A 13,931-nucleotide genomic window follows, 5' to 3' on the forward strand; every position below is an offset into this window, starting at 1 on the left:
AACAGACCACTAAGGAGACCTAAGCCTGGGTCTCTCAGCGAAGACATCAGGGAACACTGCTACCCAGAGCTAATTAGAAGAGCAAACAGCGCTTTTCCCCACCCAAAGAGTTCTGCCAAAGCACTCATTTCTGCCGATCCATTTATGCAATTCCACTCTTTGCAAGAACATTCTGTCACAGATGATTTAGAGTTGTGGGTCCCAGGAGCATCTTTCTGCAGCACGCACTCATTGTCTTTTAGGAATCCAGGGTCTATGGGGGAAAGACTGGCGTGCCAAGGGGTTCCCATTAGCCACCAACCATACCTCATTACAGGACCTGCAGATTACAAAGCATTCTTGCTGCAGTCACAACAATAATAAACATGCCAGACTAAACTTTTAAAAGTAAAACTTTTAGAAACTTGGTGGGACCGGTGATTTTTTTTTTCTTCAGGAGAGAACAAGAGACTGGGTAGGTGGTGATTTCAGAAGGTAATGAGTCAGAAAAGAAGGAACATAAAACATTTTAGAAGATTTCATAGATACAGTCGCAGGGAAACAGAAGCAGGTCCTGTATAATTTCTTCTCTAGCAGACTTATCCCCGGGACTGTCTGCTGTATGCAGCAAGATGTGAAACCGCACAACGGTCTGTTATTTATTTATTTATTTTGACGCAAGGGAACTGGTTTGGGTTCTCCTACATCGCCCAGTCTCCTGCAAAGCTACCTTGATATATATACACTCTAGGGGGACCCAGAGAGCTCATCTCATGCCTGTACCATTAGGCAGTTGTCCCCCATCCCATCACCCCCCACCAAGTCTTCTCTAGCAATACCCCCCTTGATACATATGAATGAGGTACAGTTCATTCTGATTTCAGGGAAGACAGACAGAAGCCACAAAAACAAGGTCAGACTACAACCTTGCAGCCATGAGTGCAAGGATGAGTCCTTTGTTTCTCGAGGAAAATCAATAACCTGGTGATCAACTTGGGTAAGTATTTTTTAGCGTGGTATTCCTGTTGCAGTTAATCCTTGCTATGATCAAGGACTGCTTGTACCACCGAGGCATTCATGCCTCCCACACTTGTGTGTGCATGCATGCACAACTACACACACACAAGCACACATGCACACACATACACACAAGCACACACACACAAGCACCCATACACAAGCACACACACACAAACACATACACACACACATATACACACCTACACTCACACAAGCACACACATACACATATACACACCTACACACACACAAGCACACACGCACACAAACACGCGCACACACATATACACACCTACACTCACACAAGCACACACACGCAAGCACACACACACATATACACACACAAGCACGCACACACACAAGCACACACACACACACAAACACATGCACATGCACACAAATACGCTCATAAAAATTGGTTCAATATACTTGTTTGCAAACCTAGTAAGCCGTATAAAATAGAGGCATTTAAAAGCAATGAACACTAATGGGCTGAGTTTATTAAAATCTATTTTTTACTCCTTTGAGGCCAGCTCTGCTTTTGGACATTTAAATTCTAAACCATTCAAATCCCTCCAACTACTTTCTTGCCAGATAGTGCTTCCCCCCAATCACCAAAATTATGGGTTTCACAAGTGAAACTTAAACCCCGTGTTTTGAAATTACTTCATCTAGATCAATTAGAACATCGTGTTTTTAAAAAAGCTGTTTGATGTTGGAGGGAGACTGTTTATTTTCAAAATAATAAAAAATAAGGAAGTCCTTAGTTTGCCAGAGGAAACTATTGTCAAGTTTCTAAAAGTGTCCCAAATCTAACCTTGAACCCAAACAGAAACGCTCACAGGCTGTTTCCCTGCTCATCAACCTCAGTGCTCGCCACTTCCTCGGGGACACATTTGGGGCTCTGTAGCCTGCTAGGCATGGAGCCGCCTAGGGGATCCGCCACCAGAGCTCCTGCAGACGAACATTCTGCACCAGCCACCCTCATTCGGGTCCTTGCTGTCCAAGCATACCGTGGACTTCATGCCTCTGCAGCTCTGTGCCTCTACTTCCGACTCTCCAACCGAGCTCTCCTACTTCCTCTGGGGTCCTAGCACTGAGTCCAGCTCTTCCAGGAAGTCAGTCCTGGGGCACTTCCTGTAGCGTGTGTCAGCGAGGCCTGGCACTGGTCCCTTCCATCATTTTAAATGTTATGTGTGTCTTCTTCATTCCCATGTCACCCTATCCTTCTCAATGGACACGTGAGTTCTCCATAAACTCACCACTTGGCCCCGAGAGCAAGGTTTGTCCTGGCACTTGTCTATGTGCTGGGAGTTTGAACTCTCTGAGATGACCGTCTGCTGGAGACAAGCAACAGGATGCTGTCTCATCTGTCTTCCCTGAGAAGCACAGCGGAAACCAAGCAAAACCGGACGCTATATTTGGGCCTGTCCATCCTACCCCTGGCATCTTACAGCCTGTCCTGTCCCAGTCCAATCCCTGCATCACTAGAGAAAGACAGTGGAGTCGACCTGTGGGAAACTTAGTGTCTGCCGGACCCTTCTTGCAGAAGGAAAGTTCAGGGAGCCTGAGGATGTACAATAAACGAAGACATGGAGGTGGGATTACCTTCTAAATTGTTAATAAACCGTTTTGCTGGATGCCAGGAGTATCAACTAAACCATCCTTTTCCAGCATCTTGAGAGGCCTTGCTCTCCTTTCTCCTGGGGTCACGTGCAGTTATTAAAACTTACTATTAAAAAAAAATTAGGTTGTGGCACTGGAAGATTTACTAGCAAATAACTCACGAGACAAATCTAAGCAAGGACTTCTTCAAGGTGCGCTTTGTTTGTTCACTTCCGGGTTTTAATCCTGTAAGCGAGGAGAACTGAGTAAAGTCACAATTATCCACAGTCGAGCACCTGAATACAACCGAGAGACTAGTTGAGGGCCAGGCAGGGCACACTGGAGAAGAAGCAGAGAAATCCAGGGTCCTTGACCCGACTGAACTCAGGTCACGGGGGCAGTATCAAGACTCTCTGAGCCGGGCGATGGTGGCGCACGCCTTTAATCCCAGCACTCGGGAGGCAGAGGCAGGTGGATCTCTGTGAGTTCGAGACCAGCCTGGTCTACAGAGCTAGTTCCAGGACAGGCTCCAAAGCCACAGAGAAACCCTGTCTCAAAAAAAAAAAAAAAAAAAAAAAAAAAAAAAAAAAAAAAGACTCTCTGAGTCTCAGGCTACGTCCTCTAAGAGAATGACACTCACTGGACATTGGGGGTGCTGCCCACATGGCTGTGTACCAGGCCTTTCTGCCCTGCCCTGCCGTGCCCTGCTCATATGACCTTCACACCCCTATGAAAGAGATCCCATGCCTGTTCCAGAATTCCAGATGGGAACGCAGAAGCTCGCATCACGTAAGTGACTTACTTGACATCAACTGGGGGCCTGGAAGTGGCTATGTCAGGATTCACACTCGGCTCTGTTTATCAGAGCCCATGCTCAAGAAGCCATCGCTACCTTGTATGTGGGTATCCATGTCTCTGACCCAGAACATTCTGAGACACATGATAGGTGGGGAGCCACCAGGCCATTAGGTCTTAAGAAATTTAGGTGTATGGCAAAATAGTGGTGATGTCTGTAGGGATGTACACGTATCAAACACAAGGAATGAGAAGGTTAAATATGAATGTTCCCGACATCACAGGACTGCGCGCTGTGTCACCTGTTCCTCGCCGCCTTTTGCTTGCTCTTAATGCGTTTTTCCATCTTATTCCTTCATCTCTCTTCCCTCTCCCCTTCATTTTCACTGCTAAGACATAACAAATGATTCCCGGGTAAGAGTGGTTAGGGCTAGTTGGAAGAGAGGTGTCGGAATCACATAATAAATCACTGCTGTCTCCTCACCCTCTGGCCTTCTGTATTAGGATGGCATCAAGGCTTTCTCCCGACTCCCCCACCACCGCTCCCTTTTCTCCGCCTAATTCTGTCTTCCTTGCGCTATTTTTCTAGTCTGGTAGGCACGGCGCTGAACTGAAGACGCTCTGCCAAGACCCTTGGCAGCAGCCGGCCTCCAGGAATCCTGCCCACAGCCACGGCGCAGGAAAGACAGAGGAGACAGGGCCTCTGAGAGGCAGACCCGAGGGCCAGGCTTAGGGCCTGGCTTGGATGTTAGACAGAACAGGTTTCCCTGGCCTATCAATGGCCCTCCCTTTGGAGCTCAACTTTCTCATGCTAGGGTCAGGATTTCAATTGCTCACTGGCACTCGCTATAGTTCTCCTGGGAAGAGAAGCGAGAGGGAGGAGGGAAAAAGAAAGAAGACAAGCCAGTACACCACCCGGAGTTGGGCAAGCTCCACAGGGCATGGCCACGTGCCTGGAGCACACGGTCCTGCAGGCAGGCAGCCAGGGTGTCCAGGGCTCCCATGAGACCTAGGGGTGGGGGATGGATGCTGGGTTGTTTCCCACAGGCAGAATAGGAGTCCCTAACCTAAAGAGGATAATGCTAGGTTAACATCAGGGAAGTAATTCGTTCTAAGCCAGGAGAGAGAGAAAGGTCACACCAGCTGCAAGAATGATTGTTGGGCATGCTGAGGGAGGGAGAGAGAGAGAGAGAGAGAGAGAGAGAGAGAGAGAGAGAGAGAGAGAGAGAAGGAGAGAGAGAGAGAGTGAGAAGGAGAGAGAGAAGGAGAGAGAGAGAGAAGGAGAGAGAGAGAATGAGAGAGAGAGAGAGGAGAGAGAGAGAGAGAGAGAAGGAGAGAGAGAGAGAAGGAGAGAGAGAATGAGAGAGAGAGAATGAGAGAGAGAGAGAGGCATGTCCTATTTTTGCGGAGGGAAGAGGGCTAGATGAACAAATCCCTATAATAGAGAATGGGGACAGGGAACCCAGCCATTCCTTTACCCTGCTACTCTCTCTCCTAAGGACCCTTTCCTATGCCTGCCGGGCACTCCGCTGCATCTTGTCATGCTTTATCTTGTTTTAAGCCTGATAAAACTCCAGAGGGAAAAGATTATTTTTAGCCTCCATTCTATTTCTATGTAAACTGGGGCTTAGAGAGGTTAAGAAGCAGAAACAAAATGACCTGGTAAGCCAGGGGTGAGTCTAGGATGAAAACCTCAGCCTCCAGTACCAAAGCCTAGGTTCCTACCACCATGCTTTCTTGCTTCCCATTTCCTGGTCCAAGCATCTCTGGCTCCAGGCGAGGGATTGCTATTCTGTATATATCAGCCACATGGACGTGAGAATAGGGTAAGTCTGTCACTTCTGGGGCATGGTGGACAAGACAAGCAATTCTAAGAGACTACATTCAGGATCCACTGGACTTCTTGTCTGCCTTTCAGAATTCTCTTGGTCCAAAGGACGTAGAAACCGCCAAGATTCTTAAGGTGGTAGACACGACCCCATCACTCACAGGGTTCCCAGCTAGCGGATGGACATACACAGGGTAGGAAAATACATGATCTGTAGGTCCTTCAACATAAGCTTCATTCATTTTCCTTTGTGGGACTTCCCATAATCCTGAAACCACCTGCCCAGAACTCCCCACATAATTACACAAATTCCATAGCTGGAATTTCCCTCCTGGCTCCAAAGTCCGACCACCAAGGACAACAAGAGGAAAGAGGGCACAGGCTGCAGACTGCAAAGCTAGAACAATTGTCCCTCTCCCCTTCTCTAGGCGCCATTCACTCAAAGTCCTCTTTCCTCACGTGACCACGCAGAAGGATTTTCACTTTTGTGTGTACCCAGGCTTCATCATAGCACAGTCCCTGGGCTCAGAACTGAAAAGAAAACCTTCTTAATTCTCAAATGAATCTGGGACTTTAAGTGGCAGGACACCCCAAAGCTATATTTTAAAAAAAAAGAAGAAGAAATGGTTTCAAATCCATCTTTACAAGCACAGGGTTTAAAAATAACTCTGCCTTTGTCTGCTATAGATGACTGTCCCTAAAGGGACAGCTGTCCTTAAAGAAGTCACTTAAATCTCAGGGCTAACAGATACTTATTTTTCCAAGTATCCAGCACATAACGTCCAGGAGCATGCTCCCCTTGCCCCCCACTAGCTCTGATGCCATCTGATGTGCAAAGGGCAAAGCCTACAGAATTACTTCTGCCATCCTTCTGGGCTGAGAACAGCCAGGATGCTGCATTCAGATCCTCTGAAGCCCCCACATCCAAAACCCACCACTCTCCCCTTTGTGGACAAGACAACCCAAGACGATTACCATCACCACCACCACCACCACAGCTTTCAACGTGTCTCTGGAACAGGTCTTCAGGCAGAATTTTATCTCTCCAGCTATTCAGCCACCCTTTGACCAGACACCTACCTATGTGGAGGAACTGGGTCAGGATGCTTAACATAGGGGAAGGGTCTAGGGAGCCGTCGTGATGAACAGATTTCAACTGTGCTCGGCTCGTCGTTTCCAAGACACTCTGGAGCTAGACCTCATCCTCCATGACTTGTCGGTCTGGCTTCACCACCTTTCACCCAGACAGGCAGCACTATTGACACAGTACCACTGAGCACTACTCAAAAGTTGCACACTGAGCAAGCAGTTGAAGGCAAATGTTTGTTTGAACTGTGCTGAACTATCTCCTGGCTACCCTGATGACTTCATTCTATCCCTCCAAAGTGCCAAGCACTCTTATTCATATACATATTTTTCTTCTTCTTGGCAACCCATTGTCTCTTGATCTTCCCAAAAGTCTTGCCACAGAGTATTATAGGGGATAAAGAGGACTCATTTATACGATAGCAGCTTAAATTAAGTCTACATTTTGCTGCCCAAGTTGAAGGTCCAGGTCATTAATTCTCAGCTAGGAGAGATTTCATCCAGGGTGACATTTTCCCTTGCACAACTTTAGCATGGGTGCCACTGGCATCTAAAGGAGAGAGTAAGGTCATCCCTTCACATCCTGTAATCTACAAGGTTGTGTGCACCACAAGACTTAGGCCTCAAGGAAGAGTGCCAAGGTTGAGAAATCTCAGCTGAGTCTGAAATCTCACAGTTCCCAGAATGCTCATGGCTGCATCTGTGCTCTTCCAACTCCGAGGACTTATTTTCCTCAAGATTTACTTGGTACTTCTATTCTGGTCACTCCTGTGAGCTATGCAGAACAGTCAAGAACTTTGCCTTTTTTTCTGGTTGGCTTGACATAACACATCCATCAAGCCTGTGAACCTTAGAATTGCATTTCTCAGTATAATCTGTATCATGAGCAACATTGTAAGAATGACAGAATGTGATTTTTTTTATCTATTATCATTTGAAAAAGAGTTTTGATTTTTTTTCTTGTTACAACTATCACTGGGTTTTCAATTCAAAGAATAAAATCATTTTGAAATGTAATTCTACTAGTTTTTAAAAGATATTTAAGTGGAGGGGTTATTTCCAGACCACTTGGCATGTTTCTTCTGTCACTGGATAAAGTGATACCCACAGACACTTGGGAGTTCCTTGCTATGGGCAGCAACTCTGACGGGGGAATCCCCATTACCTGAGTCATGGACCGATGTGGTCTCTAAGGAGCTCTGAGAAATGACTTGAGTCTCAAATTCTAAGATCCCAGTTTCTCACTCCCAGCAGGAGCACCCTAGACAATACTCACTGGGCAAAATCTCCTGCTATTTCCCTCCAGAGAGAGGCTGCGTACTACTAGTGACTTTAAGAAGGTATTTCAGATGACATTGTCATGTAAAAGGTAACAATGACCACGACCACTTGAACTAACAACACACCTGGAGCTAGCCATCTGATCTTGGTACTTTGTCTATAACTTCCTAAACAGCTTCATCAAATCGAAATTACACCCTTCTATTAAAGGGGAAACTGAGGCTCCAAGAGGTTATATGCAATGGCTAAGGTCACTCAGACATGCAGAAAAATGTGGGAAGTGCCAGGGTTCACTCTCTGGGACTCTGTTCTCTCCCTGTGACACATCACTATATTCGGAATGGAGGGGCTAGCTGCCTCTCCCAGTGAAGAAACTGAAGATGGTGGTGCTATGCGTTCTTCATAGGAAGCCGTCTCAATCACACCAAGAGTGTGATGCAGCCTTTGCGGGTAGCTGCTGGTTAAGACTTCATTCCAACAGAACCCATGCCTAGAGTTATCAAGCAAATTGGATTTGGGAGATGGGGTGAAATAGATCTGAAAGCCCAGAGATATATGAAAGGGTGAACTTGAACTCCAGGCCTAACCTGTAAAGGGAGGTGTGCTCTCTCCTCCTTCCCTTCCTTCCCCTCCTTCCCTTCCATTTAAACCCCGCTCTGTGTGTGGCAGAAATTCTGCCTGAGCCGAGGACACAGAGTTCAGCTGCAAATGCTAACACAAGTCTCTCATTGTCCTGTTTTCTGTCTTTCCCTGCAGCTAAGGCCTTCCGTTCAGTGACCTTCCTGTCAATTTATCAGTCTGAATCTTTGTTCCTGGTACCCGTGCATAAAATGATCTTTCTTCCTTCTTGGTTGGCACTGTGGTGAGTTAAAGGTATGGATCCGGGGTTGCCTCCGTCCACGCTTACCCCTGCCTATCTGGCAATGGCCTTTAAAGCCTGGTTCTTTCCAGGTGATGCTTTTGTTTCATTTTAAAATATCTTTTATTATTCATTTGTGTATCGTGTGAGCCTGTTTAAATGGAGAGGGGGAGAGAGACATATGTGTGCATGTGTGTTTGATCTGATTTGGCTGGCTGCTCACTAACCTCAGTGATCCTTTCATATCTGCCTCCCTAGGACTAGGATTATAAGTGTGCCACCATGCCTGGCTTCTTACATGGGCACAGGGGTCAAGTTCTGGTCCTCACAGAAGTATGTACTGACTGCAGCTTGTCTCCCCAGCCCTGTCACAGCCTTGAGAAAGGTGGAATAAACGTGAGGAGAAGATGCTAGTGGAAACACTATAAAGGCAGATTGACTCATGGGACACAAAGTGCTACAAAAAAAAAGAGGCTTAGCCTCACTTCATAGGAGAGCCTGATTTCTTCTAGGTCTTTCTCAGTCGGGGACAAGAGGAGATGGTTGAAAAAACAAAACTGTCACTTACCTCTACAGGCATTGACCCCTTTAAGCCAGAGAAGAAGGGATATGGGTTAACCCAGCTTTCCGGGGGTCTACCCAAATTATCCAGCAAGATCCTATTATCTTTGAGTTTGGGGACCAGGGAAAGGGGGCAGGAGATAGGATGAATGTTTACATGGACCCATTAGCTCAGTCATTTACTCTAGGCCAGTAAAAACTGCAGCCTTTGAACCAACGACTCAGAATTCCCCTGGGAGTTAGTTAAAAATGAACACTCTGGCTTAGCACCCCAGAACTGAAAACACCAGCTTTCGAAGGGGAGGTCCACAGAGTCCGAATTTAACCGACTCTGCAGGTGAGACCTGCGCATGCTCACCGAAGGAGGAAGGATGTTCAGAAGGAGGAGAGGGCTCCTCTCTAGGACAGTGCGTTAAGATCTCCTACTCATGCTTACTTCTTCCCCCAAAGATCCCCACATCTAAAAGGTGCACTTTCCAGAATTTACCTGGTCTGATAGGACTCTGCATACAGTTCGGAGATGGGATGCCAGGGTGAAGGGGTGCAGAGGCCCGGCTGCTGAGGTCCATGACCGAAGGAGCAGTGGAGGAAGCCGGCTGTAACCCAGGAGGATGAGGGCTGTGGTCATGCTGCGATGGACTGGGGGGGATGCCATTTTCCGACAGGAATTCCTCCAGGTCCATGTATTCCAACTGGAAAGTATCTCCGTCGTAGGGAAGGGTTTTGTCCCATAAGGTGGGTCCCAGGAAGGCCGACTGGGGGACCGTCGGGCTGTTGCTCTCATCGTCCAGCTTCTTTCCTTTGTCTTTATCTTTGCTAAACGCTGAAGGAGAAGGGAAAGGTGAGCTTTGTTTGAAAAGCAGAAAAGAAAAGGGGGTCACTCTCTCTCCAGATTTCCTGCCATCTGTTACAAAACTACTTCTCAGGGGCACCGAGGTCCTCTAGGTGCTGTCTTTTTGACACCTTCCTATTTACTTTGGAAAGAAAGCCCTGGTCTGTAGGAAGGGGCTACCGGCTGATTTGGAGTAAAAACAAGAGAGCAGGCTGGAGAGATGGCTCAGAGGTTAAGAGCATTGCCTGCTCTTCCAAAGGTCCTAAGTTCAATTCCCAGCAACCACATGGTGGCTCAAAACCATCTGTAATGGGGTCTGGTACCCTCTTCTGGCCTGCAGACATACACACAGAATATTGTATACATAATAAATATTTTTAAAAAAGAGAGAGAGCAGTCCCCGGTGTGCTGTTTGAAGGGATAAGTCATTGAAATCTACATTGGGAAAAAAACACCCAAGATTATAGACAACTGATGTGATTTTCTCTTTAAGGAAGCCACCAACAACCTGGTATGATTTTTATCTTTCCCAAATTGATTACAGTCAGTACCTGAGGTCATTCAGATTTATAAGCCAGGATTTTCACGCTCAGTCTTAGTAAAGCAACCCTCCTACCCTTTCCTTAATACTATGTAGATCTCGTTCTCACACCATCCCTTTCCAGTGAACTTGCAGCTATCCCCATTTACAAGGAAGAGAAGGAGGCTCCTGTCTTAGAAGGAGCCAGGGGCCTGTGGGGGAGGGGTAGTGTAATGGGTAGAGATGGGGCGGTGGTTGACAGAAGAACTTTCAAACTCATCCATTTGCTTGAAAAGCCACTGAGACACACACAAAATGAGTAAAGCGGCTTTAAAAGGTGGTTTCTTCTTTCTTTTCCCCAAAACATTTCAATATTGCCTAATTTACAAAGAAAGTGTACATTTATGCATTCCATCTGAAGCGGTGCTATTGCAAAGGTGCTGTGTTCGACACTAGGATGGAAGAATGCAACGACTTCCTGCCTGGAAACTACAGCTCCCCCGGATTTGGTCTTTACCAAGCTCTCTGCATTTTGCCAATATCCAGGTGTGGGTGGAATCTAGGATTACAGAATTTGCTTCTGAGTTTTGATTCCTTAGGGATCTATAGCCCCTCTGCCACTCATTCTAATCTCCAGTCCTCCACGGTCTCATTAGAGAGTTGGATTTAAAACACCCACCGCAAAAGCTTACCGCATCCGCATCCGCGTTCTCCCAAATGCTACCCATGAAGGCGCGGGAGGGTACGGGGTTGCGGGGCGGGGGCGGGGGTCGTATGTAGCTCGCAATCAAGCAACAGCAACTCTTGCAATGCAACAGGCATTCTCTCCCAGAGAAAATGATGCAAACACCCCGAAGCTATTTGCAACCAAATAATCTTTCAAGACTTTATGCAGAAGCCGCATGATCTGCTTTTGCCACTGCGATACCACCAAAGGCAAGAAACTGCATCCGCCCGAAACAAAACACAAATCCGTGGGGCATCAGCTGGTTTCCCCGCCCGGTCTCACATGCATGCCCCTCCACTCCACTCTATCCCTATGTCCCCAGCTCCAGTCACGGTTGCCTAGGGAAGGTTTGAGACTTACCAAGAAAGGGCTCAAGCCAGAGGAGGCTCCTGCACGCGGTTACACGTGAGCCTGCTCAGCTCTCCCCTCCCACCGGGAAGAGTGCACCGGGAAAGTGTCAGCGCTGGAGGCGTGCACCGCTTCCCGCCGACAGACCACTCCCCCCACCACCTCCACCCCGCTTTGTGAATTACCCCGCTGCGGGAGAAAAAGCCTCCCCGCTCAAGCCGCGTGAGTTCCCAATACAAAACAGTAACGGAAACGGTATAGCAATTCTAATAGCCAGGTTGCCGAGTGAGACCCCCTCCCCTTTACTTGGACCCCCGGCTCTAACCAGCACCCTCCCTCCCATTTCTTCTCCTCAGTGACAGAGACCGGGCTCTCCCTCAGAAGCTCCTGCCCTGTCACTCCAGGCAAGGATCCAGACCTGTCAAGTTCACTTGTCACCTGCGCTGCGGGAGGACAGACCTAGACAGTTCAGGCAAGGTCCCCAGCGCTATTTTAAATGGGATCCCCTTTACATTGAGGAGAAAGAGTGATGAGCTCGTCCCCGATTTCACTAAAGCCAGGAGAGGTGAAGAAAGATGAGGGTGCCGGGCCAAGCAGGGGGTCCCTGAGAGTGTTGTCCCTTCCCTGAGCCCTGCTGCCGAGGTAACGCTCACCGTCTTCAGGATGAAGGGGGAGCTTCAGCGGGTTCTCCAGCAGGGACCTGAGCACGCCGTAGGGAGGCGGGATAAAGGTGGGGTTCAGGGGGAGCTGTCGGGACATTTTCTCCATCGTGATGCACTCAATTGTCTTTTAAAAAGAAGGCCAATCGCCGCCCCAAAATGTTGATGAGCTTTTTCCTCCGTCCTTTGCCAACCAAAAAGTACTCGCTTTCAAAACAGTTGCAGAAAGGAAGAAAAAAAAATCTACTTCTGTCTTTGTAAATATATCAGCATGCAAATAGCAAAATAAAAATAAAACAACAACAACAACAAAAAAAAAAAAACAAAAACCAAAAAACTTTCGGGTTCTCAGTGCTGACAGTCCCAGGAAAGAGCCCTCAGCGCTGCGGGCTCCTCCGGCCCTGGACAGGATGCTCTCACCTGCCTCCAAACACTCAGTCTTGCAAAATGTTCAAAACTGCAAGAAAAAAAGGAAAGAAAAAAAGAAAGAAAAACTAGGTAGATGGTAGCAGATGAGCAGAAGGCAAAGCGCGGGCCGCCGACCCTGGCGCGAGCACCCGAGGCGGTGCCGTCCCGCCCCACCCCCCTCCCCGGCGCGGCCGCTGCTCCCCGCGCTCCGCGGCCCCGCAGCGCCGGGCTCAGCGCGTCAGGCAGTCCATGTGCCGCTGCCCTGACAAGAGTGACGTCAGGGCCCGCACCGCGCGCCGATAGGCGTGCAGGGGCGGGGCACAGATCGTCCCCGCCCACCATCCCCGCCCAGCCAGGGCTGCCTGTGTAGCATCGCCGCACGCTCTGATTTTTATGGACCTTGCCGCTATGGTGGGCTGCTTAAAGCGCAGGTGCCAGATTTCGTGGTTCACTTACTGCCTTGAGCGCTGAGTAACCCCACTCACCCTCACCCCCTCTCCTTTTGCAAGCTCGTTCTTTGTCTTTCATTTACCAGAGTGAGCAGAAAAATGAGGAATTCGCATCAGTGGCTTTCAACGTGGAAACTAGTGATTTTTAAAGAAAAAAAAGATGGCCAATGGCATCCCAGATTTAAATTAGACCTCCTGGGGTGATGTCCTGGCAACCGTTGGTTTTTAAAGCTCCCTGGGTGGCTGCAACTGGAAGCCAAGTTAGGAAAAGTTAACTTAGACGGCTAAATAGATGACTTCTAAGTATTTCTCCGGGCCCCTGGTGAGCTTAGTGCCTTCTCTCTAGTCTCACTCCATAGCCAACCTAAAATAACTACTTTCCTGAATTCTAAACTGGTGCAAAGGTAGAAAGGCGCCTGGAACTGCAGACGGAGCTGAAGTGAACTGTCTCCCACGCTGTCAGAGGGAATTAATGAGAAAGATGCTTTCTTGTGAAGGAAGGATGGCGTGAGAGACTCACACTGAATGAGAGTTTGGCAACAGGTATGAGACCTGGCACCGCTGTAATTGGTCTGAATTCTAATTAACATAAGTTTCCGTTTGTCAGAAGGTAAAGGGGATCTATTCATTTGTGACTGCTGCACCTCCCTCTGGCCTTCTGAAAGCTGGTGGAGTGACCAGTCTTTGGACATTGGTGCTGAGGTGTGGAGCAGATGGGGTGGGGGCTGTGGCCACTCAACAAGCACATGCCAGGAGAGCTTCCCAAATCTTTCAGTTTGGTTTTTCACAAAAGAAGGGACTCACTAGGAGCTAAAGAGATGGTTTAGTGGATAAAGCATGAAGACAAAATGTGGACCCCCTAGAATCTACATGAAAGGAAAGAAAGGAGGGAGGGAGAAGGAGAGTCCGAGGAAGGGAAAGAGGAGAACCTAAAGCAGCAAAATGGGCCTGGAAACCCAGCATTGGGGAGGCGG

The 13,931-nt window shown here is 48.1% G+C and overlaps 1 protein-coding gene across 3 annotated transcripts in view; it reads right to left on the minus strand.

The window, feature by feature from the left end:
• The window catches only part of Hlf (HLF, PAR bZIP transcription factor), a 56,928-nt gene extending 44,207 nt beyond the window's left edge, over positions 1-12,721 (minus strand). The window contains exons 1-2 of one of the 3 annotated variants that reach the window (XM_005350524.3): positions 12,095-12,716; positions 9,502-9,837 (exon numbers count right to left, since the gene is read on the minus strand). In XM_005350524.3, the coding sequence (XP_005350581.1) occupies positions 9,502-9,837; positions 12,095-12,209 (451 nt within the window). In that variant the 5' untranslated portion in view covers positions 12,210-12,716. Of the gene's footprint in view, positions 1-9,501; positions 9,838-12,094 lie in introns of all 3 variants that reach the window. The other 2 variants (XM_005350525.3, XM_026780274.1) reach the window with 2 other exon arrangements.
• Between the last annotated feature and the right edge of the window lie 1,210 nt (positions 12,722-13,931).

The sequence above is a fragment of the Microtus ochrogaster genome, chromosome 7, assembly GCF_000317375.1.
Source record: "Microtus ochrogaster isolate Prairie Vole_2 chromosome 7, MicOch1.0, whole genome shotgun sequence".
Lineage (NCBI taxonomy): Eukaryota > Metazoa > Chordata > Mammalia > Rodentia > Cricetidae > Microtus > Microtus ochrogaster.